The sequence below is a fragment of the Coregonus lavaretus genome, assembly GCF_964263955.1.
Source record: "Coregonus lavaretus genome assembly, chromosome: 20".
In the NCBI taxonomy this organism is placed as follows: Eukaryota; Metazoa; Chordata; class Actinopteri; order Salmoniformes; family Salmonidae; genus Coregonus; species Coregonus lavaretus.
In genome coordinates this window covers 20,917,718-20,944,588 of record NC_140007.1, presented here as the reverse complement: position 1 = coordinate 20,944,588, position 26,871 = coordinate 20,917,718, and the positions used below count along the sequence as shown (strand labels likewise).

Genomic DNA, 26,871 nt, shown 5'->3' with positions numbered 1-26,871 from the left:
ATTATCATGCACCTGTATCGAAACAGGGGCAACGGGAAAAAATACATGTAATCTCTGCACTTAAATAGCGAATGGAGGACGCTTTTTCCCCATGGTTTATTTTCATGCCAGCCAGGTAGGCTATACTCCTGTTGTAAATATAAGCAATGTGCTTAATATTAGGAAAGTTGAGAAATAAATATAGTAGGCCTAGACTATAGAAAGCTGATGGGATCCTCGACTTTGTCCAATTTGTAAGTCGCTCTGGATAAGAGCGTCTGCTAAATGATGTAAATGTATAAGCTGCCAACACTCTGTTTTCTCCCGCAATTGCATAGCCTATAGAAATGTTGCGCAACATGAGCTAATGGGATCTCATGAAGTGTTTGATTAGATTTTCGAATACATTTGCATTGATGTCAGAGTGATTCGAGGGACAATAGAGTGCTGAGTACAAGGCAGTTAGCAAGTTTGGTAGGCTACTAATGACCAGCAGCAGCATCAGAGCTTGGAGAAGCCTAAGTACCGTGACTACATTATATTTTTTTGTCATTTAGCAGACGCTCTTATCCAGAGCGACTTACAGTTAGTGAGTGCATACATTTTCATACTGGCCCCCCATGGGAATCGAACCCACAACCCTGGCGTTGCAAACGCCATGCTCTTACCACTGAAAACACTCCTACTGCTCTCTCCTCGTCTGACCATGTGTTCTCGCATACCCCGAGAGCATCTGGTCAGTGGGGTGGTGGCACAGGAATCCTCATCTCTCCCAAGTGGACATTCTCTATTTTTCCCCTGACCCATCTGTCTATCTCCTCATTTGAATTCCATGCTGTCACAGTCACTAGCCCATTTAAGCTTAACATCCTTGTCATTTATCGCCTTCCAGGTTCCCTTGGAGAGTTCATCAATGAGCTTGACACCTTGATAAGTTCCTTTCATGAGGATGGCTCACCCCTCACAGTTCTGGGGGACTTCAACCTCCCTACGTCTACCTTTGACTCATTTCTCTCTGCCTCCTTCTTTCCACTCCTCTCCTCTTTTGACCTCACCCTCTCACCGTCCCCCCCTACTCACAAGGCAGGCAATACACTTGACCTCATCTTTACTAGATCCTGTTCTTCTATCTCACTGCAACTCCCCTCCATGTCTCCGACCACTACTTTGTATCCTTTTCTCTCTCGCACTCCTCCAACACTACTCACTCTGCCCCTACTCAGATGGTAATGCGCCGTCGCAACCTTCGCTCGCTCTCTCCCGCTACTCTCTCCTCTTCCATCCTATCATCTCTTCCCTCTGCTCAATCCTTCTCCCTCCAATCTCCTGATTCTGCCTCCTCAACCCTCCTCTCCTCCCTTTCTGCATCCTTTGACTCTCTATGTCCCCTATCCTCCCGGCCGGCTCGGTCCTCCCCTCCAGCTCCGTGGCTTGATGACTCATTGCGAGCTCACAGAACAGGGCTCCGGGCAGCCGAGCGGAAATGGAGGAAAACTAGACTCCCTGCGGACCTGGCATCTTTTCACTCCCTCCTCTCTACATTTTCTTCATCTGTTTCTGCTGCTAAAGCCACTTTCTACCACTCGAAATTCCAAGCATCTGCCTCTAACCCTAGGAAGCTCTTTGCCACCTTCTCCTCTTCAAGAGAGCGAGAGTTGCACCCCTTCTCAAAAAACCAACACTCGATCCCTCTGATGTCAACAACTACAGACCAGTATCCCTTCTTTCTTTTCTCTCCAAAACTCTTGAGCGTGCTGTCTTTAGCCAACTCTCTTGCTATCTCTCTCAGAATGACCTTCTTGATCCAAACCAGTCAGGTTTCAAGACTGGTCATTCAACTGAGACTGCTCTTCTCTGTGTCACGGAGGCTCTCCGCACTGCTAAAGCTAACTCTCTCTCCTCTGCTCTTGTCCTTCTAGACCTGTCTGCTGCCTTTGATACTGTGAACCATCAGATCCTCCTTTCCACCCTCTCCGAGCTGGGCATCTCCGGCGCGGCTCACTCTTGGATTGCGTCCTACCTGACCGGTCGCTCCTACCAAGTGGCGTGGCGAGAAGCTGTCTCCGCACCACGTGCTCTCACCACTGGTGTCTCCCAGGGCTCAGTTCTAGGCCCTCTCCTATTCTCGCTATACACCAAGTCACTTGGCTCTGTCATATCCTCACATGGCCTCTCCTATCATTGCTACGCAGACGACACACAACTAATCTTCTCCTTTCCCCCTTCTGATAACCAGGTGGCGAATCGCATCTCTGCATGTCTGGCAGACATATCAGTGTGGATGACGGATCACCACCTCAAGCTGAACCTTGGCAAGACGGAGCTGCTCTTCCTCCCGGGGAAGGACTGCCTGTTCCATGATCTCGCCATCACGGTTGACAACTCCATTGTGCCCTCCTCCCAGAGTGCGAAGAGCCTTGGCGTGACCCTGGACAACACCCTGTCATTCTCCGCTAACATCAAGGCGGTGACCCGATCCTGTAGGTTCATGCTCTACAACATTCGGAGAGTACGACCCTGCCTTACACAGGAAGCGGCACAGGTCCTAATCCAGGCACTTGTGATCTCCCGTCTGGATTACTGCAACTCGCTGTTGGCTGGGCTCCCTGCCTGTGCCATTAAACCCCTACAACTCATCCAGAATGCCGCAGCCGTCTGGTGTTCAACCTTCCCAAGTTCTCTCACGTCACCCCGCTCCTCCGCACACTCCACTGGCTTCCAGTTGAAGCTCGCATCTGCTACAAGACCATGGTGCTTGCCTTCGGAGCTGTGAGGGGAACGGCACCTCTGTACCTTCAGGCTCTGATCAGTCCCTACACCCAAACGAGGGCATTGCGTTCATCCACCTCTGGCCTGCTGGCCCCCCTACCTCTGCGGAAGCACAGTTCCCGCTCAGCCCAGTCAAAACTGTTCGCTGCTCTGGCACCCCAATGGTGGAACAAGCTCCCTCACGACGCCAGGACAGCGGAGTCACTCACCACCTTCCGGAGACACTTGAAACCCCACCTCTTTAAGGAATACCTGGGATAGGATAAAGTAATCCTTCTACCCCCCCCTTACCCTACCCCACCCTCCCATAAAAAAACATTGTAAAGTGGTTATCCCACTGGCTATAAGGTGAATGCACCAATTTGTAAGTCGCTCTGGATAAGAGCGTCTGCTAAATGACGTAAATGTAAAATGTAAATGTAACTGAGCTACACAGGACTAAACAGTCATGTGGAATTTGACTGCCTTCATGACTCGTGACCGCCGGTGTGGCGGTAATATGGTCACCGCAACAGCCCTACGTCCAACCGGCCTCACAACCGCAGACCAGCCACCCGGACAGCTGATGGGCCAAATCCATTTACTTAAATTGACTGATTTCCTTATATGAACTGTAACTCAGTAAAATCATTGAAATTGTTGCATGTTGCGTTTATATTTCTGTTCAGTATATAAAAACACAGGAAAATCACGTTTTTGACTGCACTGGGCCTTTAAATACACTCAGATATTCTATTGGTTGATCTCCGAGACCTACACTGACTGGTCATAAGTCTTTACCTTCTCGTCAAAGTCCAGTGTGCGTATGAGCATCTCCTGCAGGGTCCTCAGAACCTTGATACAGAGCTTCTCCTCTGAGCTCATCAGGGCTTTAGTGTGCTGAATCAGTCTGGGTTCACAAAAACCATGCCAAAAATGCTCTTTATTGTACTTTGCAGTGAGTTTGCATGAGTAAATATTTGTATCTGTAAATTCCAGTGACTGTGTTGGTAAATAAACACTATCATCCCAACACACACACAGCCCCCACACCATAGTGACGCATCATTGAGTTCAAAATAGCACCCTATTCCCTATATAGTGCACTACTTTTGACCAGGGTCCCCCTTATGGCTCTGGTCAAAAGTAGTGCACTACGTCGAGAATAGGGCGCCATTTCAGATGCAGTCCCTTACTTGGAGATGAAGCCTCCTGATTCGCAGCGTTGTCGTGCGTCCGTCCCTTCCAGGAAAAGGAGTTCAGGCTGCTGCAGGACGTCCACCAGAACAGACAGCTCAGCGTTCACCAGCGGCTTCAGACGCTCCTCCAGGGTGTTGATGATGTCCTGAACATCACAGCATAGATAGAGGAACAATGTTTACATCACAGCCAAAAGAGAAAGGGACAGGGAATATACCCACTGTGTCAAACACCAAACCCTCAAGAACAGGGAACAAACCAGAGAGAGACAGAGGCCAAGGAATGATGTCATTTGTAATTCAGTTGTGGCTTTGGCTGAATAAAGTGATGGACACAGGAGGGGGAGAAGGCAGCAGGGTAATTAATGGGTAGGTTTAAGGGTCGAACCTGCAGCTTCTCGATGATGTTCTTGTAATCCCAGGGGTTGTTGGGGGCGGAGGGGCGGCTGGAGCGGGTCGAGCTCTTGTAGTTGGGGTTGGAGCGGGACAGAGCGTTGGGAGCACTGCTGCTCAGCATGGTGGTGATCTGAGACTCCAGGTCCAGAGGCAGGGAAATGGAGCGACACTTTGCTGCAAACACACAAGATTGGGGAAAGTCATCATTGAGTTCAAAAGGTACTCGCACTCAAACCATGTAGAAAAATTTAAAAGTCATATTTACAAAAGAATGTGACCCTAGTTTGACCCTGTGTTTGCCCTGTGTGGCCCTAAATGTAGCCCACCACTGGGCCCTACAGTAGGCCTGTCTCACCTGTCATGGCCAGGGTGCGGATGCAGGTCTCCACCAGGCCTCTGTGTTGCTGCTGCAGCCAGGGACAGTCCAGCAGACGCATGCTAGACTGGAGCAGCTGTGTCACTATGGTGTGGTGGGTCTGGTTACAGGCACAGAGGAAGGAGAATCACACAATGAGAATTCATGACACATTAAATGACTACACAAATACTGTCAGACACAATACAAACAAAATACACACTCTACTAAACAGTGCATTACAGTACACTTTATATCATGACAAAGCCTCGGAGTAGGCAGCAGCATCACTGAGCTGACTGACCTGTAGAGAGGTGCTGTTTTCAGAGAAAGGGGAGCTGAAGAAGGCATTGATGGTATCAAACACCACGTTGATGATGTACTTCTCCAGGATAGGGTCAGTCAGACGCTTCTCTCTCTTGTTACACACCTAAAGATGGAAGAGAGAGCGGTTAGAGATGATGAGACTTGTGGGTGAGAGTGGTCCCACTGATTGGGGAGTGAGACTTACCCTGGCCATGTCCACAGTGAAGTCCTCAAACAGTTTCCAGATGTGATTGCTGGTGTAAATCTCCTTCATCTCTACCTCTGTATCTACGTAGCAGTGGTTCACAAAGTTCACATAGGCAACCTTCACCTGAGGACCACAAGGGACACATAAACACACACACATAGCTGTCTCAGGCCTCTGTACATTCTGTAATGATAAAGTTTTCATTACCTTTGCAGTTGTATGTCTGCATATCATTGCATGCTGCTGTGTGTTTTCTAACTGAGGACAATGTAGGCTACTAACTAATTGTATACTTGTTCCATTTCAGACATACCTCTGTGATGCAGTCCTCATGTGTGACCACTCTCACCACATCCTCTAGGGGCAGCAGTGAGGTACATTTGATCTCTGTGTAGACGTTCTTGCCCTCAGCGCAGGCAGATAGCAGCTCCACCAGAGAGATGTGGTAGCGCAGGGGGCTGTTCTCCTGAACCCCCTCCCTGGACTCTGCCATCAGCTCCAGCATGGTGGAAAATGACGCCTTGTCATTATAAAACACCACCACATCCTCCCCAGCATTGGTTAACTAGAGGGGAAAGCAAGCACACCGTATGGGATAAACAATTACATAATTGCTGATATGATTAATGTGGCTTGTGAGTGGCTGGAGGTGGTTCATCTGTTATTTTCAATTACTCATCAGGGTTTCACACAAACCTTTGATTGTAAGACAGACTAGATGTTCCACTGAGATGTTTATAAACATTTAAAAACTGCAGCATTATTTACAACTTTTAGAGGACTCCATACCAATGAAAATGGCAGAGTTAAAAGCAGGTTGCGTGGGAGGTTGTCTTACCTCAGTCATGATCATGTCCTGGCACTTCTTCACGTACTTGCCCTCGGCCTTGATGATGGTGTGCAGGAAGTTGAGGTACTGTACGTGGCGTCCGTGAGTGGCCAGGCAGTGGATGAAATGCTGCAGCACGTTCTCACTGATCTCTGTACACAGCTGGTAGTTATTGCTAAAGATGTGCTGCACTGTCTCTGCCTCCATGAGCTGGGGTGGGGGGGAGAAGAGAGAGAGAGAAAGGGAGGAAAGAGAAAGAGAGGGAGGGGATAGGGAGGGTGAGAGAGAGAGAGAGAGAGAGAGAGAGAGAGAGAGAGAGAGAGAGAAGGGAGGGAGGGAGGGAGGGAAAGGACATTATTATGTTTGATGAAAACAGGAAGTAGAAAACAAGGCAATAAAAGCTGTGTGTGAATTCACTCACTCCTGGGTTGAGAAAGAGGCTGAGGTTCTTATGAAGGAGCATCTGGTTCTCCAGGTTCCCCATGCAGAACTTCTGCAGGAACAGGTGAGTGCTCTTGATGATCCCCTGCATCTTGGTGTCATGCTGAGAACCAGGAAAGTGCGTGAGCGAGACAGCGAGGTAATGTTATTTTGAGTGACTTGAAATGACAACTCCGGGGTGTGTTAGTAGATACAGTATGTTAGTATTGGACTATTAAAAAAAAAACATTTTAGTCATTTTAGCAGACGCTCTTATCCAGAGCGACTTACAGGAGCAATTAGGGTTAAGTGCCTTGCTCAAGGGCACATCGACAGATTTTTCACTTAGTCGGCTCGGGGATTACAACCAGCGACCTTTCGGTTACTGGCACAACGCTCTTAACCACTAAGCTACCTGCCGCCCAAACTATGTGTGTATGGCACAGTTCCCGTACATCCCTCACCTGATCGTACGACACCTGCAGCAGGTCCAGCATCACTTTGTGGGCTCCCATGTTCTTCAGGAGTCTCTGCTGTTTCTTCCACACACCCGAGCTGCACATCTTATTCAGACGCTCCAAGATCTGGGGTAAAGAGAATGTCTTCAGAAATATGGCCAAACACTACTCAACAGTGCTGTATTATTGATTTTGTATTGTAGATATGTTATGGTAGAGTAGTGCCTAATAATGTGTTGTGTTATGTATCGTTTTATTGTATGTAATTGTGATTGGAGCAGCAGCTAATGGGGATCCGGAATAAAATACTATATACAGGTGCAGCTCAATAAATTAGAATATTGTGGAAAAGTTAAGTAATTTCAATAATTCAATTGACAAAGTGAAACTCATATATATCGTGGATTAATTACACAAAAAGTGAAATAGTTCAAGCCTGTATTTGTTTTAATCTTGATGATTATGGCTTACAGCTCATGAAAACCCCAAATTCAGTATTTTAGAAAATTAGAATATGACATAAGACCAGTGAAAAAAGGAACTTTAATACAGACATGTCAGCCTTCTGAAAAGTATGTTCTTGTACATGCAGTCAGTACTTGGTTGGGGCTCCTTTTGCATGAATCACTGCATCTATGCGGCATGGCATGGAGTCGATCAGCCTGTGGCACTGCTGAGGTGTTATGGAAGCCCAGGTTGCTTCGATAGCGACCTTCAGCTCGTCTGCATTGTTGGGCCTCGTGTCTCTCATCTTCCTCTTGACAATACCCCATAAATTCTCTATGGGGTTCAGATCAGGCGAGTTTTCTGGCCAATCAAGCACAGTAATCCAATGGTCACTGAACCAGGTATTGGTACCTTTGGCAGTGTGGGCAGGTGCCAAGTCCTGCTGGAAAATGAAATCAGCATCTCCATAAAGCTTGTCAGCAGAAGGAAGCATGAAGTGCTCTAACATTTCCTGGTAGACGGCTGAGTTGACTTTGGACTTGATGAAACACAGTGGACCAACACCAGAAGATGGCATGGCTCCCCAAATCATCACTGACTGTGGAAACTTCACACTGGACTTCAAGCAACTTGGATTCTGTGCCTCTCCACTCTTCCTCCAGACTCTGGGACCTTGATTGCCAAATGAAATGCAACATTTACTTTAATCTGAAAAGAGGACTTTGGACCACTGAGCGACAGACCAGTTATTTTTCTCCTTAGCCCAGGTAAGACGCTTCTGACGTTGCCTCTGGTTCAGGAGTGGCTTGACACGAGGAATGCGACAGTTGTAGCCCATTTCCTGGATACGTCTGTGCGTGGTGGCTCTTGATGCACTGACTCCTGCCTCAGTCCACTCCTTGTGAAGCTCCCCCACATTTTTGAATGGCCTTTGCTTGACAATCCTCTCAAGGCTCCGGTTATCCCTGTTGCTTGTGCACCTTTTCCTACAACACTTCTTCCTTCCACTCAACTTTCCATGAATATGCTTGGATACAGCACTCTGTGAACAGCCAGCTTCTTTAGCAATGATCTTTTGAGGTTTTCCCTCCTTGTGGAGGGTGTTGATGACTGTCTTCTGCACAACTGTCAAGTCAGCAGTCTTCCCCATGATTGTGAAGCCTACTGAACTGGACTGAGAGACCATTTAAAGGCTCAGGAAACCTTTGCAGGTGTTTTGAGTTAGTTAGCTGATTAGAGTGTGACACCTTGAGTCTACAATATTGAACTTTTTCACAATATTCTAATTTTCTGAGATACTTAATTTGGGGTTTTCATGAGCTGTAAGCCGTAATCATCAAGATTAAAACAAATACAGGCTTGAACTATTTCACTTTTTGTGTAATTAATCCACGATATATATGAGTTTCATTTTGTCAATTGAATTATTGAAGTTACTTAACTTTTCCACAATATTCTAATTTATTGAGCTGCACCTGTGTATATATATATATATATATATACACACAAAAACAGTGCCTATGGGACATGCTAACACACATCTTTGACTTTCTGGTAGTTCTCATTGCTCTTTTCAGACTTCTCTTTCTTGGGGGTCGCATCCTCTGAGGCCATCTAAAAGGAAATCAGAAGTACTGTTAGTAAGAAGTAGTTTGTAGCTACTACACGTTATTACACACTTTCTTATCATCGATGGAGAAGACGTATCTCACCCTCACCTCTACATTCTCTTTTTTGTCCTTCTTGTCTTTCTTCCCCTCCCCTCCTCCAGAGCTGCTCTTCTTGTCCACCCAGAGCTCAGACTTCTCCACCGTGGTGCGGAGATGGTCAAGGTCGCTCTTTATCAGCTTGTAGTTATCAACATCCTGGCCCGAGATCAGCAACTGGACCTAAAGCCAACATGAAGACAGAGAGAGTATTTCAGAGAGACGGTGAATGAGAGAGACCAGAAAACAAAGATATAAATAATATATATAGATACTGTATAAGAAAGGGAATAGCAGATACTGTACCAAGTTGGAGTGCAGGTCATTATTGGCCGTGCCTTTGTTTGCCATCAGTAATTGCAGATAGTTGTGTCTCCTTACCTGTTTGAATGTGTGCAACACCTCCTGTCTCTGGCTGAAGTGTTTGAAGAGCAGCTGTAGAGCTCCAGAGACCAGAGGAGGGTAGTCATGCATGGTGAGATGGATCAGCACCCTCAGGAACATACGACCTCCCTCATCATCCACCTCCAGAATACTGTTCCCCTTCCTGACAGGAAGACACAGTCACAGGTTATCATAACACATGGGGAAACACCATAACATGTGCTGGTGAGGGACTACAACCCTGTACTGAACCTACCCCACACCAAACATGGCCTCTGCCTGCTCTCCTATGTGCTGCAGGTTGATGGTGGCTGTTGAAAGAGAGTTAAGAATGTTATGTATTTAGATGGAGAGATGAATACTGTATAAGGCATGGTTAGTGGAGAGCAATGGGTCCCTTAAATGGGCACTGCACTACCTGTTTGCTCCATTGATGTTGTAGCATCGGCATCTGCCATGGGATAAACATCAACAAACTCCTTCTTGAAGACAGAAAGCAGGAAGGAGAGCCGATAGTCCAAGCGGACATTCAGGATAAACTGCATATCAACAAGAGATAAAGAACATGAATGGCTCTAATATTTCACAAGGATAAACTCAACAGTGCTATGTCACATCTCTGCCTCATTTCATGAGATGTACTGGGTTCTAGTAAGCTCTAACCTGCAGAATTTCCAGTATTTTCAGCTTGGTGTCCATGACAGTGACGTCCTGTTTGTCGATGCTGTCCTTGCTGCGGTTCTGGCCCTCTATGTTGGAAGCACTCCGGCCTGGACCTCCAAACATGGACTGTTTCCTGCTCAGTACCATGGTGGACATAATCTGGCCAACACCATGGATGGAACGCTTCATGTTCTTCCCTAACAGACAGAGTGGGAGTGGCATCATTGCTACAATGGTGAAAACCATGAGGAAATCTGAATCTGAACGTCTGTTGTGCTGGTTTGTTTTATAAAATGGTGCTGTGTGGTAGTTCTCTCATAATAATGTTAAATGCAGAGTAGAGGTGTTTCTCATTATCTTACCACTGCCATCGTCCTGGAACATGGGGTTGATGAGTGAAGGGTTGGGGATGCAGTCGATGATTCCCAGAAGGGTCCGTGTCAACCTTAGCAGCTCAAAGAAACTGTAGAAGCCAAAGTAGATGAGGTGTCTGGCCAAGCTCACTACCTGAGGGGACAAAACAATCTATCAGTTATCATTCTATCAGGGCTTCTCCGGCCAAGTGGTAGAGAGCCAGAGAGTTCTCGTCTCATTACCAAATATAGGCAGCAGCGTTCTTGAGGTATTCACAGTACTGTAAGTAGAAATAGGAATGAGAAAAGACAGAATTGATACCTCATAGGTCAGTTTGTTCTTTTCCTCGTCAGCGAAAGGCAAGTCATCATTGAGAACGTTGTTGAGGTACTCCTCCATGAACACCATGGTGTTGGCAAACTTGTTCTTCTTATTGTCCCGCGAGTCATCCATGTTGGAGTCATAACTGAGAAAGGGAAGAGATATAGAAATATAGAAATACAACCACAACCAGTTAGATCTCATTGTTACAATAAAATGACATTATGGGCAAAACAAAATCTGGGAAAACTGTTTGAAGTCATACTCTTTAATTGTGATGGAAGTGGGGATCTCTGTCCAGAGACGGGCGAACTTGACGGGCGTGACCAGCTCCTGGGGGTCTCGGTCGACGTGCGCATGCAGCATCAGTCTGCAGAAAGAGGCGCGCAGGTCAAAGGGTAGTGTCTCGTCCATCATGCACAGGAAGATGAGCTCCACATCCAGCTGCTTGGAGATCTCATCTATGGCCAGGTACTGGCGGTCCAGACACATCCGTGCATACAGCTTCAGCTGGTACCTACCATAATAAAAGGGGAAGGTTAGTGAATGAAGCATAGACAAAATGTCATCAAAGTAGGTCATCATGGTTTAAACATTTCAGATCAGTAGAATTTACTTTTTAAAAGATAACTTGTGCATGGGACCTTTAGTTACAGTACATTCCCATATCTAGGAAATGATAAGGATACTGATGTTACGTCATTGATGAGTATACACCTGTAGTACGTGAGCACGTTCTCGTCATGAGCGTTCCCCTGTCTGGCCTCCTGGGCTAGCTGTCTGATGCCCTTCTCTTGCTTCTCATTGGTCTTGTCAGTCCAGACCAGCCACACCTCATCATCGTCAGCATACTCCTCCATGCCCATGTATTCAGTGGCACTGGGAATCTCTTTGGGCACACGCCGTCTACATGGACAAACATAGGCACACACATTACATCATGCATACACACATACAGAGGCCATTGCATGTATAGTAATATGTATGTTTAGGTAAGTGTGTGTGCACGTGTTTAGTAAAAGGGAAGTACCACTCACTCAGTCTTTATGAGGATGTCTTGGTTCCTGGGATCCAGCACACACTTACAGATCAGCTCCTGAGTGACAGGAATGGCCATGTTGTTGGACACACACAGATCTGACAGGTAGTCCAGAAACCTGAGGAGATACAGGCCAATGTTTGAGTTACACCACAACAGTTTCGAATGTACATAGATATTATATAGTCAGGCGGTCTCTCTCCTCACCTGGGTTCCCTGTTCTTGCGGACCAGGCTAACGAAGGTCTCCACCTCCGTCTTGGTGATGTGCTTCTCCAGCAGCTTGCGGTTGTTGTGCAGCAGAGCAGTGATGGTGTCCTCAGCCAGGATGTCATAGCCAATCTGAGACTGCATCACCCCGAACTGCTTGGCTATGTGCTCCTGATGGGGCAAAAGAGTGAGACTAATGTGTCGTGGCAGTAAAGAAGGCCCAGGAATCAATAGTTCAGTTTGGATAATGGACAGGGGAACAGGAATATGGAAGGAAAAAAGTATGCGAGACAATGTGGTGTACCTGGTTCTTGCGGTAGTCTTCCTGTGAGTGTCGCAGCACCCGGTAACAGAGACGGAACATGTACTGGTAGGGGGAATTCTTCTGGTCTGACAGCTCCTCCAATCGCAGCAATGGGCCCTCTGTCCCTTTATCTTTGAAAGGGGCCTTCAGGATCCCAAAGATCTTTGGAGGGACAAAATAATAGAGAACTATTCAAGGGAACATGTGACAACATGGATATAATGACAAGAAATTATAAACCTATATGTCATCATCAGTCTAATGCAGGCGGCCCGTGGGGGGGGGCGACTCAGTCGGGGTCTCAACTTACTGTTGAGAGTTAGAATAATAGAATACACAAGGCGCAATTTTGAAAATGGTCTGTGCATCAGCAGTCACTCAATTAGCCCATGCCAGCTATTTATTTATTTATTGATACGTTAGTCTAGTGGCCAGCTATCTAAACTTGTAGTAAGCAAGGTCGAATTACTGACCGGGGTGGGGCCCATTAATCATCAGTTATCATATCAAAAACTGCATTTGCCTTCACCCTATGGCAAAATGTATAGAATTGCAGGAAATTTGCTGTAAAACAGCAAATTTTTATCTCCGCCCCATGGCAAAATGAGTAGAATTATTTTGGGCCCCATTCCCCATCAAAGTTGCTCATCCTTGGTCTAATGCAACCCAGATGTTTAGGGAGGCTTGTTTAAAGTGGATCTTCTGACCTGTTTGAGGATGTTTTGCTCCCTCATGAGTTTCTGTCTCTCGCGGTTGGCCTTGGTCATCGCCACATCCAGCACAACCTGGCCACTGTTGGGCGTGTCCACCACGAAGAACACCAGGTCCTCCAGCAGCTTAATGGCAAACCTGCAGGGTCAAACACAGGACACGGTCGGACACAGCTGTTACTGGTCTGGCCCATTGGGTCTGGCCCATTGGGTCTGGCCCATTGGGTCTGGCCCATTGGGTCTGGCCAGGGAACTACGCCATTGACTGGATTATAGTCTCAGCTGTAAAACAGCTGGCTTTAATCAAGTATAACATAGAGCTCACAGGGGAAAAGTGTGGCTTTTTAGTAGTAGTTTGATTTCATAGATTCATTTGGGGCCTTTTTTGCAGATACTTTACCTTCTGTCATTGGGACTGATAAAGCCCTCATTGAACCTGTCCACTATGGTGCTCAACATGAAACTGGCATCATTGGCAAAGTCCAGGTCCCGGATCTCCATCACTGGCACTGACACGATGGCAAAGGCCTCCTTATCCTCCTTGGTAGGGCAGGTGCCCAGCTGAAAAAAGGATATAACAGATATACTGAGTCTGACTGATCTCAGTGTCACAGTAAATCAAGTGACATGGTTCTTACCATGAGCCGGATTGGTCTCTCCTCATCGATATCTATGGGCACGTTGGTACTCTGGATCCATGTGTTGGTGCATAGGTGTCTGAGGCGCACATATGAATTCCTGAGAGGAAGAAAGTTTACAATAGAGAGCCAGTGAAACATACTGTAGGTCAAGACTTTACTGCTTTATAAATAGCTATATTCAGTTGTATATACGGTATTGTACAGTCTGTGCAGATGGGTTGAGGCTGATAGTGAGTTGAAATGCTACAGTACAGTACCTTGGCACAAAGGAGTCTGTTTTCTGCAGAGTGGTGGGGTCTAGCTCAAACAAGGAGGCAATGTCATTCCCATGAGGCACAGCCACCAGCTTGTACTTTATCCTCTCACCCAAAATCTTTAGTTTTCCTCTACTGTCCAGCTACAGAGGGCAGGAGTCAAGGGTTAGAGTTTAGCACATTGACTGTCATCAGAATGACAGCATTACACTGACATGAGTTAGACTAACTAGACAGAAGTACTGGGAGGTCAAAAAAAAGTATGCGTACCGTATCTTCACTCACCGAAGTCTGGATTTCAACGCTGTCACCTTTATAACCCGGATTTTCCTAAAGCAACCACAACAACACATGTGCTCTAAAATGACTCTGCATCAATGCAGACCGTGTAATAACCAGAGCACCGTGGTGACCAATATCCATGGTCCAATACTTTATAATGTTACCTCAGCTGCAAGATAGTTCCCTGTGGCAAGGTGTTTAAAGCGATACAGACTGTTCCAATGTCCAGCCCCTCCTCGACATGGATCATGATGCACCACCTTGGAACACATCACATCATCGAAACAAACCTCAATCATCATACCTTAGGCCATTTAGCTCCTGTACAACAGAGCATATTGAAACTATACTAGGATAAAGCCAATAATGTGTGTGTGCGTGCGTGTGTAGGTTTGCGTGCTTGTGTGTGTGTGTGTGTGTGTCTGTGCGTGTGTGTACCAACCTCCACTTCCCACAGGGCATTGGAGCTGGTGGCAGAGGTAGCAGACTGGCGCAGGGTGGTTCGGAGGAACACATGCAGCTTGACCTTGTACTCATCACAGGTCAGGAACTTCTCCTGCTCCGCATGGAACAACCGCACTACATCCCCCTGACCAGACACACCAGCAAAGAGATATCAAACCATCTAAAGCTTGAGGTTATAATGCTATTATTGTGATAGGGTTAGGGTGTGAAAGTGATGAAGAATCAATCACAATGATATAAATAGTGACAGATACAGTATTATACACATCAATGTTAAAGGAGACTTACTCCTTTCAAGACTTCATCCTTGTGGTCACTGAACATCATGAACAGGTTGATTTTCCAGCTAGTATTGCAGTTCACAGAGTTAACCTACAGAGGGACACACATACATCAGCTTCAGCACAGCACACCTGTTCCCACTAGATGGGCAAGCTGCTAAGTCAATATTCGCCATATCGTCAAAATGCATGAGGTTTAAGGTTAGGGTTAGGCATAAGGTTAGAAGTTTGGTTACGGTTAGGGTTAAAATCAAATTTTAAGAAGATAAATTGTAGAAATAGGTGGGGTTTATGAGATTAACAGTAAAGCTTTTTATCATTACTGGCAGTAACAACCGTTGGTTCTTTGCAATTGGGAAGTGACACAGTCAGAAGCCTCACTCTTCCAGACAGATTTTGTCATGGATTAATCAGACAGTGTGGTTATGATTCTCTTACCTCTTTGCATCCAGCGTGGTCGGAGAGCTCATAGTTACTGGCATGTAGAGGCTGGCCTGCATTCACTGGGTTCAGGATAACTTTATCTCCTACCACTACCTGCAGAAGAACATAGAAATAAGCACAACAACAATTCCACAAGAAGCACAAGAATTAAAGCGGAAATAAGCAGTTGAAACAATAATGCCGTCTCCCCACCCGTTTCGGTAAAAAGCTGAGGGATGGGGTTGGAGAAATGTAACCACTCTCAAATCCATAGACAGAGCTATGGATGCAAGGATTGGCCATCCATGTTATCAAACGTATTGTTTTAACCATGTTTTGAGGCTATATAGTGTTTGTTTATATTTACTTTGTTTACAAACCTTGGAGTTGATATAAGCTTATATTATGGGTTCTGATAGGATATGACAGTTGAACTAAGCTTATGAGGCATTTATAAGCTATATTCTTCAAGAATCAAATGGGTACATATCATTAATTCATTAGTCCAAAAATGGATGTAGCAATTGCAGATTGCCCCTTTAACAATAGATTGTCTGAGATTTGTGAGTTCGCATGCGTTAGTGAATGTGTGTATGTGATTGAATGCAACTGTGCATTAATGTCAGTTGAGTATGTGCTGTAATATGAGTTAGGTGAGTTACATTGTCTCCGTTGGCCCTTAGCTTCCAGAAGGGTTGGATGAACATCCAGGAGCCCTCATTCCCCGTCCCGTCCAGGGTGACCCGCATGGCATTCTTCTCCAGCAGGGCAGGCAGACGCTTATTCACAGTCAGGTATTTATTACTCTTCATATGCAGGAGCTGCCAGCCAGGGCACATCACACACACAGAAAAACAGGCCACTGTTAAACCTGCACTCGCTCACTTTCATATTGTGTCTGTGCTGTTATGGTGGTAGCTAGAATAGCTCACTATCCCATTCAACAATGGGAACGAGCCAGCCAGGAAGGGAACCACTTAAGAAAGCATGGCTGGAAGACCAAGATGAATAGTACTAAAACCATGCATCAACAGAGAGGATCCCCCTGCTGTTATCATTCAGAGATGATTATGTTCTACAGACATTTTTCTCATTTCAAAGAGAGAGAATGAATGGAAAATAGCACATCTTTCTTCACTAAAGCTTATGCTAAGAGGATATTAAGGAGAATAAAGGACTGGGGGAGACCTGAGGAAGCTATACAGTAGGACTTACTTCCTGGAAGATAAAGTGACTCACTAGGTTAGTTGTACTGTATTGTATGCTTGTCATTGGTGTGCTGTGTGCACATGCACAGCCATTAACAGATTACAGTTATTGATCTCCTGAGAGAGAGAGAGAGACACCCACTTTGTCTACAACCCTTCCCCTCCCTCTCCCAACTCAGCCTGTCTGAATCAGGAGGAACTCTACACTACACAGGTGAGTCACAAGGAACCACACCTATAATGTCTGCCCGGAAAAGGGAGGGCTCTTAACATTAACCCTTAACTTTATGTCCCATGGTTCTGTAAGTGCACAGCCCTTTCTGTTTGTGTTAAGATAAGGCTTCAGAGTCAATATTGACCAGGTACAGGTCCAGTGAGTGGGAATCCTGGCCCCTAGACCTCAGTCAATACATCCATTTCTCATGCCATATTGAACACGGTTCTGTACATTTTCCTGTGAATCGTTAAATCGAATTTTCTTCATTGCGCCTTCTGTGATGAAAACAGGGGTTAGAGATGTCTGATGATGACTATCAACTGTTGCCTATCTATGAAATTAACAAAACTCTTAAATATGTTATCATTCAAGTTCAGACAAATATTATTGTTCTTGGTTTGATACAGACTAGTACTATATATGCAGTAATTTAGGCTTTGCTACATATGATTTGACACACTCTTGCATTATGTTGTTTACGACATGGTAGTAAAAAAGGCATTTCATGTGGAATGCCCAGCGGCAGGGATCACTGGGAAACCTTTGCAGTCTTATCTCTCAACACTTAGAATCTCTTTAGAATATGAACACACCTAGAGGAAAATCTGACTTCACCTGGCTATGGTAATGACAACCTGACACACTGACTGTCTAGGTTTCCATACAGGGATGACATGCAGAAACATGCCGTTATGAACCAGCTATTAGCAGTCATGATCAGGAAGATTGGATTGTGAATCACCTGACTGACTATCACACCAATCCCTGTAACTCGGAAGTCAATAACTCCCATTAAGTGAGTGATGCTGCATACTTACTGCAAGTGATTAAAACACAGGTGTTCTGGGACCCATCCCTGACCGATACTGTGCAGGTGTGCTCAAACCTCAATCCCTTCCCAGACCCATTCTGTTTGGTGCTCTGCAGACTCTTCACACTAAGAATGTGCAGGTGTGCTCAAGCATCCCCTCAGGTACAAGACCAGCTATTCATTGATAGCGCCCTAATCCCATGACATCACAACAGATTTACAGTAATTCCATTCACCAGAGTAGTAAGAAGCGTAAGCTGTTGAACACCTGAGGGTCTGCTTACCTAAACAGTGCTGCTGGGAACTCAGACCTTACCTGAATGACAGTGCCATATTTTACTACATCTCCGTGGACTTTCTTGTTTTCTGTCTCATTCTGTTTCTGCTCCAGGTTAGAAGCATGCTGTGGAGAACAAGGAAAAGGTTGCATCAGTGTCAGTCCAGTGTACTGCATCTAACCTAGTGGTATGATCCTTGGTAGTATCTTTTACCTGTAGTTTCTGAAGTAGCACAACATCAGCGATCTTGTCCTTCTCGTGCTTGGCCTGCTTGGCTTTCCAGAACTGTTTCTGTGCAGAGTAGCGGTTCATGGGACACACTTTGAAGAGGCAGTCTGAGACAAAAGAGTGTGGTAAAGGGTCAAGATTGCTATTCAGGGGACTGGTGAGTATTCAGTGTAATAGATGTTTTGGTTCCGAACTTAAATACCTGTATTATGGGGGGGAGAGCTAGTGTTGCACTTATCGCAGATTGATTACTATACCAAGATGGCTGCAGTGCTGGGTCACTGTCTGAGCAAGTATATATCGCTTCCACATAAAAAGAAAAATGTCCTTGTTAAAAAGCGGTTAGTAATTTGCTCCACACCCACCACAGGGGAGAGTGGATCTGGGCGTCTGGTCAATATTAACTTCCTATCCTCAGAGGGATATCCTGTTTTTAAAGGAGCCTAATACTGGAGATGAAGGACTTTATCAGCTGGCTGTCGGTGTACCTTGTGAGTACATTAGTTGTTATCTGCCACACAGGCCTGGCAGGAAGCTTCTAGCGCCACCAAAACTACAAACATCTTTAAAATGTCTATGTCACTCACCCCTCGGCAAATATTGAAATTGCTTCTTTGATCAAGTCAATGTGTGGCAGGATAAATCTTTATATAGGGAAATCATGCAAACAACTGACAGAATACTATTCATATAAAATCATTACATGGGAAACAATTAGAGTGTAATTAGACTATGACACTGTTGCTGAGACTTTTGGGTCAACATACATTTATGTAGATTGTCAACTTTTCTGTTTAAACTAAGATCCAAGAGTAGGACATCAATTAACCTTTGATCAGAAATGCTCTGAATGTGAAGTGTGGGTTTCGGCCCCCTTCAGAGGCCAGCCAGCGGAAAATGTTCTGGGTGTTTGGCTGCTCTCTGACTTGGAGTCTGTTCTCTCTGGTGCCAATATCAGGCAGAGTGGGCAGAGAACAGTACATTCCCCATATGTCACAGTCATTGACACACAGAGGCAGAAGCAGACACACAATAACATGCATTGCATGGGCAATCACTCACAAACACACAGGGAAGTATACATGCATGCACACACATACATGACACTCCGACAAAGACACACACACACACACACAAGCACCTGCACACACTTTACGTTGTAGGCCTAAATAAATAATTTAATACTCATCTGACCTCTGAACTTCTTGGGGGGATAGTCCAGGTCCCCTGCAGCTGGTTCTACCACACATCGGTCATCCACCAACCTGGGGAGAAAAACAACACAAAGCAGATCATATCAACAGTTAGTCAAATAATTGCACTGCAGTGTTTGTATACAGCCCTCAAATTCTAATATGGACCTTGAAGCCAGTTCCATTGCTTTGTTTCATACTTCCCCTCTAATCAGGCACTGAATTAGACCTGGGACACCAGGTGGGTGCAATTAATTATCAGGTAGAACAGAAAACCGGACCTCGTAGGGTAAGATTTGAATACTCCTGGTATACATATGGCAACATATGCAGTGTTTCCCCTTGGATTTGTTTTCAGCAGTGGTGGCAAGGGTGGGACATTGCTACTACCATTAGCACAATGACATGCTAGCTGTTCCCATAGACTTCTAGTCATTGAGCCAATGACTATCCTTTTAAAAGCACATCTTGGCAGAAATATATACATTTGAAAAAAATGACATCATCCTTTTTGCAGCGGTGGCGACAATTTAGAAACCTTCTACATTGATTTCCACTTGGATTTGCTCCATGTCTCATTATGGTCCGACTTCAGCAGCTATTTATCATGAGCCACTGTGAGTGTTAGTGACATAGGGTTGCATTGTAATAAAGATAATCAGATCCTTAACATTTACATGAACAGAGTGCAGAGTGAATAGCATAAACACGTTGATTTAATATACGTAGAACTCAATTTTGTGATTTCTCTCAAAAGGTCTCGTTCTAATCTATGGAACATACAGTGCCTTCAGAAAGTGTTCACACCCCTTGACTTTTTCCACATTTTGTTGTGTTACAGCCTGAATAAAAAATTGATTAAATTGAAATGTTGTATCACTGGCTTACACACAATACCCCATAATGTCAAAGTGGAATTATGTTTTCAAAATATTTACAAAAAAATACAAAATGAAAAGCTGAAATGTCTTGAGTCAATAAGTATTGAACCCCTTTGTTATGGCAAGCCTAAATAAGTACAGGAGTAAAAATCTGACATAATAAATTGCATGGACTCACTCTGTGTGCAATAATAGTGTTTAACATGATCTGTGTACACCACATACACAATTATCTGTAAGGTCCCTCAGCCGAGCAGTGAATTTCAAACACAGATTCAACCACAAGTAGGTTTTCCAATGCCTTGCAAAGAAGGGCACCTATTGGTAGATAAAAAAAAACGGACATTGAATATCTCTTTAAGCATGGCAAAGTTATTAATTACACTTTGGATGGTGTATCAATACACCCAATTACTACAAAGACACAGGCGTCCTTCCTAACTTGTTGCCGGAGAGGAAGGAAACCGCTCAAGGATTTCACCATGAGTCCAATGGTGACTTAAACAGTTAAAGAGTTTAATGGCTGTGATAGGAGAAAACTGAGGATGGATCAACAACATTGTAGTTACTCCACAATATTAACCTTAATGACAGAGTGAAAAGAAGGAAGTCTGTACAGAATAAAACATATTGCAAAACATGCATCCTGTATGCAATAAGGCACTCAAGTAAAACTGGCAAAGAAATAAACATTATGTCCTGAATACAAAGCGTTATGTTTGGGGCAAATCCAACACAACACATCACTGAGTACCACTCTTCATATTTTCAAGCATGGTTCCTGAGTGGCCTAGTTACAGTTTTGACTTAGTCGCTTGAAAATCTGTGGCAAGACTTGAAAATGGCTGTCTAGCAATGATCAATGACCAACTTGACAGAGCTTGAAGAATTTTAAAAAGAATGTGCAAATATTGTACAATCCAGGTGTGCAAAGGTCTTAGAAACTTACCCAGAAAGACTTTAAATCGCTGGCAAAGGTGATTCTAACATGTATTGACTCAAGGAGTTGAATACTTATGTAATCTAGATATTAGTCTTAGTTTTCTTTTCTTTTTTTACAAATGTTAGTTTTTCTCCCACTATGACAGAGTATTTGTGTAAATCATTGAGAATAAAATTACAAACAAAATTTTTTTAATCCCACTTTGTTACACAACAAAATGTTGAACAAGTCGAGGGGTGTGAATACTTTCTGAAGGCAGTAATTTTTTCTTTGCTAAAAAATTGTTGACATGGTATTATGACCATGTAGCCTGAACACTAGAGTTGTTTATATTTTACCAATAGCCTGTCCACAAAGCATATGTCATTTCCTGATATGACATAAGGTATGTAGTAGTGCTGAACGATGAACCAACGTTTCTGTTATTATTCGGTTTTTAAACAACTAATTTACCTACCTTGGTCCAATTATTTGAATTCCATTTAGTTTTAGTTTTCTCTGTGAGCTCAATGCGCAAAATGAACAGTTTCTCTAGAGATAAATCAGATCCAGCCTGAACTGTGCGATGTAGTATGGAGTTGTAGTTTCCAACAGGCCAATATTCTACATAGTTTAGTGCATAAAACGTGGTTATTAACTATACTGAACAAAAATATAAACGCTAAATGTTGGTCCCATGTTTCATGAGCTGAAATAAAAGATCCCAGAATTTTTCCATACGCACAAAAAGCTTATTTCTCTCAAATGTTGTGCACAAATATGTTTACATCCATTAGTGAACATTCCTCGTTTGCCAAGATAATCCATTCACCTGACAGGTGTGGCATATCAAGAAGCTGATTAAACAGCATGATCATTTCACAGGTGCACTTTGTGATGGGGACAATAAAAGGCCACTATAAAATGTGCAGTTTTGTCAGACAACACAGTTTTGAGGGAGCGTGCAATTGGCATGCCTACTGCAGGAATGTCCACCAGAGCTGTTGCCAGAGAATTGAGTGTTCATTTCTCTACCATAAAGCTGCTTCCAATGTCGTTTTAGAGAATTTGGCAGTACAGTCGTGGTCAAAAGTTTTGAGAATGACACAAATACACATTTTCACATAGTCTGCTGCCTCAGTTTTGATGATGGCATTTTGCATATACTCCAGAATGTCATGAAGAGTGATCAGATGAATTGCAATTACTTGCAAAGTCCCTCTTTGCCATGAAAATGAACTTAATCCCCCAAAAAACATTTCCACTGCATTTCAGCCCTGCCACAAATGGACCAGCTGCCATCATGTCAGTGATTCTCTTGTTAACACAGGTGAGAGTGTTGACGAGGACAAGGCTGGAGATCACTCTGTCATGCTGATTGAGTTAGAATAACAGACTGGAAGTTTTAAAAGGAGGGTGGTGCTTGAAATCATTGTTCTTCCTCTGTTAACCATGGTTACCTGCAAGGAAACACGTGCTGTCATCATTGCTTTGCACAAAAAGGGCTTCACAGGCAAGAATATTGCTGCTAGTAAGATTGGACCTAAATCAACCATTTATCGGATCATCAAGAACTTCAAGGAGAGAGGTTAAATTGTTGTGAAGAAGGCGTCAGGGCGCCCAAGAAAGTCCAGCAAGCGCCAGGACCGTCTCCCAAAGTTGATTCAGCTGCGGGATCGGGACACCACCAGTGCAGAGCTTACTCAGGAATGGCAGCAGGCAGATGTGAGTGCATCTGCACGCACAGTGAGGCGAAAACTTTTGGAGGATGGCCTGGTGTCAAGAAGGGCAGCAAAGAAGCCACTTCTCTCCAGGAAAAACATCAGAGACAGACTGATATTCTGCAAAAGGTACAGGGATTGGACTGCTGAGGACTGGGGTAAAGTCATTTTCTCAGATGAATCCCCTTTCCGATTGTTTGGGGCATCCGGAAAACATCTTGTCCGGAGAAGACAAGGTGAGCGCTACCATCAGTCCTGTGTCATGCCAACAGTAAAGCATCCTGAGACCATTCATGTGTGGGGTTGCTTCTCAGCCAAGGGAGTGGGCTCACTCACAATTTTGCCTAAGAACACAGCCATGAATAAAGAATGTTACCAGCACATCCTCTGAGAGCAACTTCTCCCAACCATCCAAGAACAGTTTGGTGACGACCAATGCCTTTTCCAGCATGATGGAGCACCTTGCCATAAGGCAAAAGTGATAACTAAGTGGCTCGGGGAACAAAACATTGACATTTTGGGTCCATGGCCAGGAAACACCCCAGACCTTAATCCCATTGAGAACTTGTGGTCGATCCTCAAGAGGCGGGTGGACAAAAAAAAACCCACAAATTCGTACAAACTCCAAGCATTGATTATGCAAGAATGGGCTGCCATCAGTCAGGATGTGGCCCAGAAGTTAATTGACAGCATGCCAGGGCGAATTGCAGAGGTCTTGAAAAAGAAGGGTCAACACTGCAAATATTGATAAGCAGTAATGGGCAGTCACTACCATCATGGGACTTTTATTACTTTTTTCATTCTGTGTTGTTACAGCATTCAACCCAAATAATCTAAACCCAAATCGAAAACCGTGATTATTTCTTAATAATCGAACCAAAACCTAACCGACCTCAAAAAGCACTAATTGCTCAGCACTAGTATGTAGACAACAGTATTTCCAAAGTCATTGGACAGGCTGTTACATACAGTGGCTTGCGAAAGTATTCACCCCCCTTGGCATTTTTGGCATTTTTTGCTGTGGAGCTTTGCAGCTCCTTCAGGGTTATCTTTGGTCTCTTTGTTGCCTCTCTGATTAATGCCCTCCTTGCCTGGTCCGTGAGTTTTGGTGGGCGGCCCTCTCTTGGCAGGTTTGTTGTGGTGCCATATTCTTTCCATTTTTTAATAATGGATTTAATGGTGCTCCGTGGGATGTTCAAAGTTTCTGATATTTTTTTATAACCCAACCCTGATCTGTACTGCTCCACAACTTTGTTCCTGACCTGTTTGGAGAGTTCCTTGGTCTTCATGGTGCCGCTTGCTTGGTGGTGCCCCTTGCTTAGTGGTGTTGCAGACTCTGGGGCCATTCAGAACAGGTGTATATATACTGAGATCATGTGACAGATCATGTGACACTTAGATTGCACACTTAAAGTGACTATGCATAAATAATAAACAGAGTAGCAGCAGAGTAAAAAAGGGGGACGGGGTGGGGGTGGGGGGGCAGTGCAAATTGTCCAGGTAGCCATGATTAGCTGTTCAGGAGTCTTATGGCTTGGGGTAGAAGCTGTTGAGAAGCCTTTTGGACCTAGACTTGGCGCTCCGGTACCGCTTGCCGTGCTGTAGCAGAGAGAACAGTCTATGACTAGGGTGGCTGGAGTCTTTGACAATTTTAATCTGAATCTCAACCTGTTGCCATGCTCTGCTGGAGGTTTACTATTCCAGATGTCACTCTCTTACCATAGTTTACCATCTACGGTTCTCGGATACTACATCTTCATAATTTGCTTTAGTAAAAGCATGATAAAGTATTGAACAACATTTAGGCTGATGTAGCAAACACGTTACAGCCTCTGGGGTTGTGTTGATTGTTGACAACTCATATAGTGGCTGGCAAATCATGTTCTGCCTTCGGCCTGGACTTCCTGTTGCAGTCAATGCGTGATACAATTTGAGGCTGAGCCAAGTTGTTGTAAGAGACGTCTTGCTGCTTTCCTCACACAGAACAATATGTAAGCCTATTTAATCCAAATATAGCCTCTCTTTCATGGTTTTCTAGAGGGAAGCTCTAATCGGTTGACGTCTCATCTGGCCATTCAAAAGGTCAGTGTTTGAGAAAATGACATTTCTAACAATGTGCCAGTTAACTTACAGTGAGGGAAAAAAGTATTTGATCCCCTGCTGATTTTGTACATTTGCCAACTGACAAAGATATGATCAGTCTATAATTTTAATGGTAGGTTTATTTGAACAGTGAGAGACAGAATAACAACAAAACAATCCGGAAAAACGCATGTCAAAAATGTTATAAATTGATTTGCATTTTAATGAGGGAAATAAGTATTTGACCCCTCTGCAAAACATGACTTAGTACTTGGTGGCAAAACCCTTGTTAACAATCACAGAGGTCAGAGGTTTCTTGTAGTTGGCCACCAGGTTTACACACATCTCAGGAGGGATTTTGTCCCACTCCTCTTTGCAGATCTTCTCCAAGTCATTAAGGTTTCGAGCCTGACGTTTGGCAACTCGAACCTTCAGCTCCCTCCACAGATTTTCTATGGGATTAAGGTCTGGAGACTGGCTAGGCCACTCCAGGACCTTAATGTGCTTCTTCTTGAGCCACTCCTTTGTTGCCGTGTGTTTTGGGTCATTGTCATGCTGGAATACCCATCCATGACCCATTTTCAATGCCCTGGCAGAGGGAAGGAGGTTCTCACCCAAGATTTGACGGTACATGGCCCCGTCCATCGTCCCTTTGATGCGGTGAAGTTGTCCTGTCCCCTTAGCAGAAAAACACCCCCAAAGCATTATGCTTCCACCTCCATGTTTTATGGTGGGGATGGTGTTCTTGGGGTCATAGGCAGCATTCCTCCTCCTCCAAACACGGCGAGTTGAGTTGATGCCAAAGAGCTCGATTTTGGTCTCATCTGACCACAACACTTTCACCCAGTTCTCCTCTGAATCATTCAGATGTTCATTGGCAAACTTCAGACGGGCCTGTATATGTGCTTTCTTGAGCAGGGGGACCTTGCAGGCGCTGCATGATTTCAGTCCTTCACGGCGTAGTCTGTTACCAATTGTTTTCTTGGTGACTATGGTACCAGCTGCCTTGAGATCATTGACAAGATCCTCCCGTGTAGTTCTGGGCTGATTCCTCACCGTTCTCATGATCATTGCAACTCCACAAGATGAGATCTTGCATGGAGCCCCAGGCCGAGGGAGATTGACAGTTCTTTTGTGTTTCTTCCATTTGCGAATAATCGCACCAACTGTTGTCACCTTCTCACCAAGCTGCTTGGCGATGGTCTTGTAGCCCATTCCAGCCTTGTGTAGGTCTACAATCTTGTCCCTGACATCCTCGGAGAGCTCTTTGGTCTTGGCCATGGTGGAGAGTTTGGAATCTGATTGATTGATTGCTTCTGTGGACAGGTCTCTTTTATACAGGTAACAAGCTAAGATTAGGAGCACTCCCTTTAAGAGTGTGCTCCTAATCTCAGCTCGTTACCTGTATAAAAGACACCTGGGATCCAGAAATCTTTCTGATTGAGAGGGGGTCAAATACTTATTTCCCTCATTAAAATGCAAATCAATTTATAACATGTGTTTTTCTGGATTTTTGTTGTTGTTATTCTGTCTCTCACTGTTCAAATAAACCTACCATTAAAATTATAGACTGATCATTTCTTTGTCAGTGGGCAAACGTACAAAATCAGCAGGGGATCAAATACAGTGGGGAAAAAATGTATTTAGTCAGCCACAAATTTTGCATGTTCTCCCACTTAAAAAGATGAGAGAGGCCTGTAATTCTCATCATAGGTACACGTCAACTATGACAGACAAATTGAGAAAAAAAGAAATCCTGAAAATCACATTGTAGGATTTTTAATGAATTTATTTGCAAAATATGGTGGAAAATAAGTATTTGGTCACCTACAAACAAGCAATATTTCTGGCTCTCACAGACCTGTAACTTCTTCTTTAAGAGGCTCCTCTGTCCTCCACTCGTTACCTGTATTAATGGCACCTGTTTGAACTTGTTATCAGTATAAAAG

At 44.5% G+C, this 26,871-nt stretch overlaps 1 protein-coding gene across 1 annotated transcript in view; it reads right to left on the bottom strand.

Annotated features, from left to right (window-relative positions):
• Positions 1-26,871, bottom strand: part of LOC311147275 (inositol 1,4,5-trisphosphate-gated calcium channel ITPR3-like) — a 59,855-nt gene that overhangs the window by 16,159 nt on the left and 16,825 nt on the right. Inside the window, exons 2-37 of the mRNA XM_084183952.1 lie at positions 19,318-19,388; positions 18,109-18,230; positions 17,934-18,020; positions 16,044-16,202; positions 15,397-15,495; positions 14,966-15,049; positions 14,655-14,801; positions 14,377-14,472; positions 14,201-14,260; positions 13,934-14,073; positions 13,674-13,773; positions 13,436-13,596; positions 13,033-13,174; positions 12,326-12,487; positions 12,020-12,192; positions 11,811-11,930; positions 11,491-11,679; positions 11,039-11,290; positions 10,774-10,918; positions 10,461-10,605; positions 10,099-10,295; positions 9,854-9,974; positions 9,692-9,746; positions 9,433-9,598; positions 9,064-9,234; positions 8,885-8,959; positions 6,905-7,024; positions 6,442-6,564; positions 6,030-6,230; positions 5,505-5,756; positions 5,189-5,314; positions 4,982-5,107; positions 4,678-4,798; positions 4,315-4,496; positions 3,924-4,072; positions 3,529-3,637 (exon numbers count right to left, since the gene is read on the bottom strand). Of these exons, the coding sequence (XP_084040078.1) occupies positions 3,529-3,637; positions 3,924-4,072; positions 4,315-4,496; positions 4,678-4,798; positions 4,982-5,107; positions 5,189-5,314; positions 5,505-5,756; positions 6,030-6,230; positions 6,442-6,564; positions 6,905-7,024; positions 8,885-8,959; positions 9,064-9,234; positions 9,433-9,598; positions 9,692-9,746; positions 9,854-9,974; positions 10,099-10,295; positions 10,461-10,605; positions 10,774-10,918; positions 11,039-11,290; positions 11,491-11,679; positions 11,811-11,930; positions 12,020-12,192; positions 12,326-12,487; positions 13,033-13,174; positions 13,436-13,596; positions 13,674-13,773; positions 13,934-14,073; positions 14,201-14,260; positions 14,377-14,472; positions 14,655-14,801; positions 14,966-15,049; positions 15,397-15,495; positions 16,044-16,202; positions 17,934-18,020; positions 18,109-18,230; positions 19,318-19,388 (4,948 nt within the window). The remainder of the gene's footprint in view (positions 1-3,528; positions 3,638-3,923; positions 4,073-4,314; positions 4,497-4,677; positions 4,799-4,981; positions 5,108-5,188; positions 5,315-5,504; positions 5,757-6,029; positions 6,231-6,441; positions 6,565-6,904; positions 7,025-8,884; positions 8,960-9,063; positions 9,235-9,432; positions 9,599-9,691; positions 9,747-9,853; positions 9,975-10,098; positions 10,296-10,460; positions 10,606-10,773; positions 10,919-11,038; positions 11,291-11,490; positions 11,680-11,810; positions 11,931-12,019; positions 12,193-12,325; positions 12,488-13,032; positions 13,175-13,435; positions 13,597-13,673; positions 13,774-13,933; positions 14,074-14,200; positions 14,261-14,376; positions 14,473-14,654; positions 14,802-14,965; positions 15,050-15,396; positions 15,496-16,043; positions 16,203-17,933; positions 18,021-18,108; positions 18,231-19,317; positions 19,389-26,871) is intronic.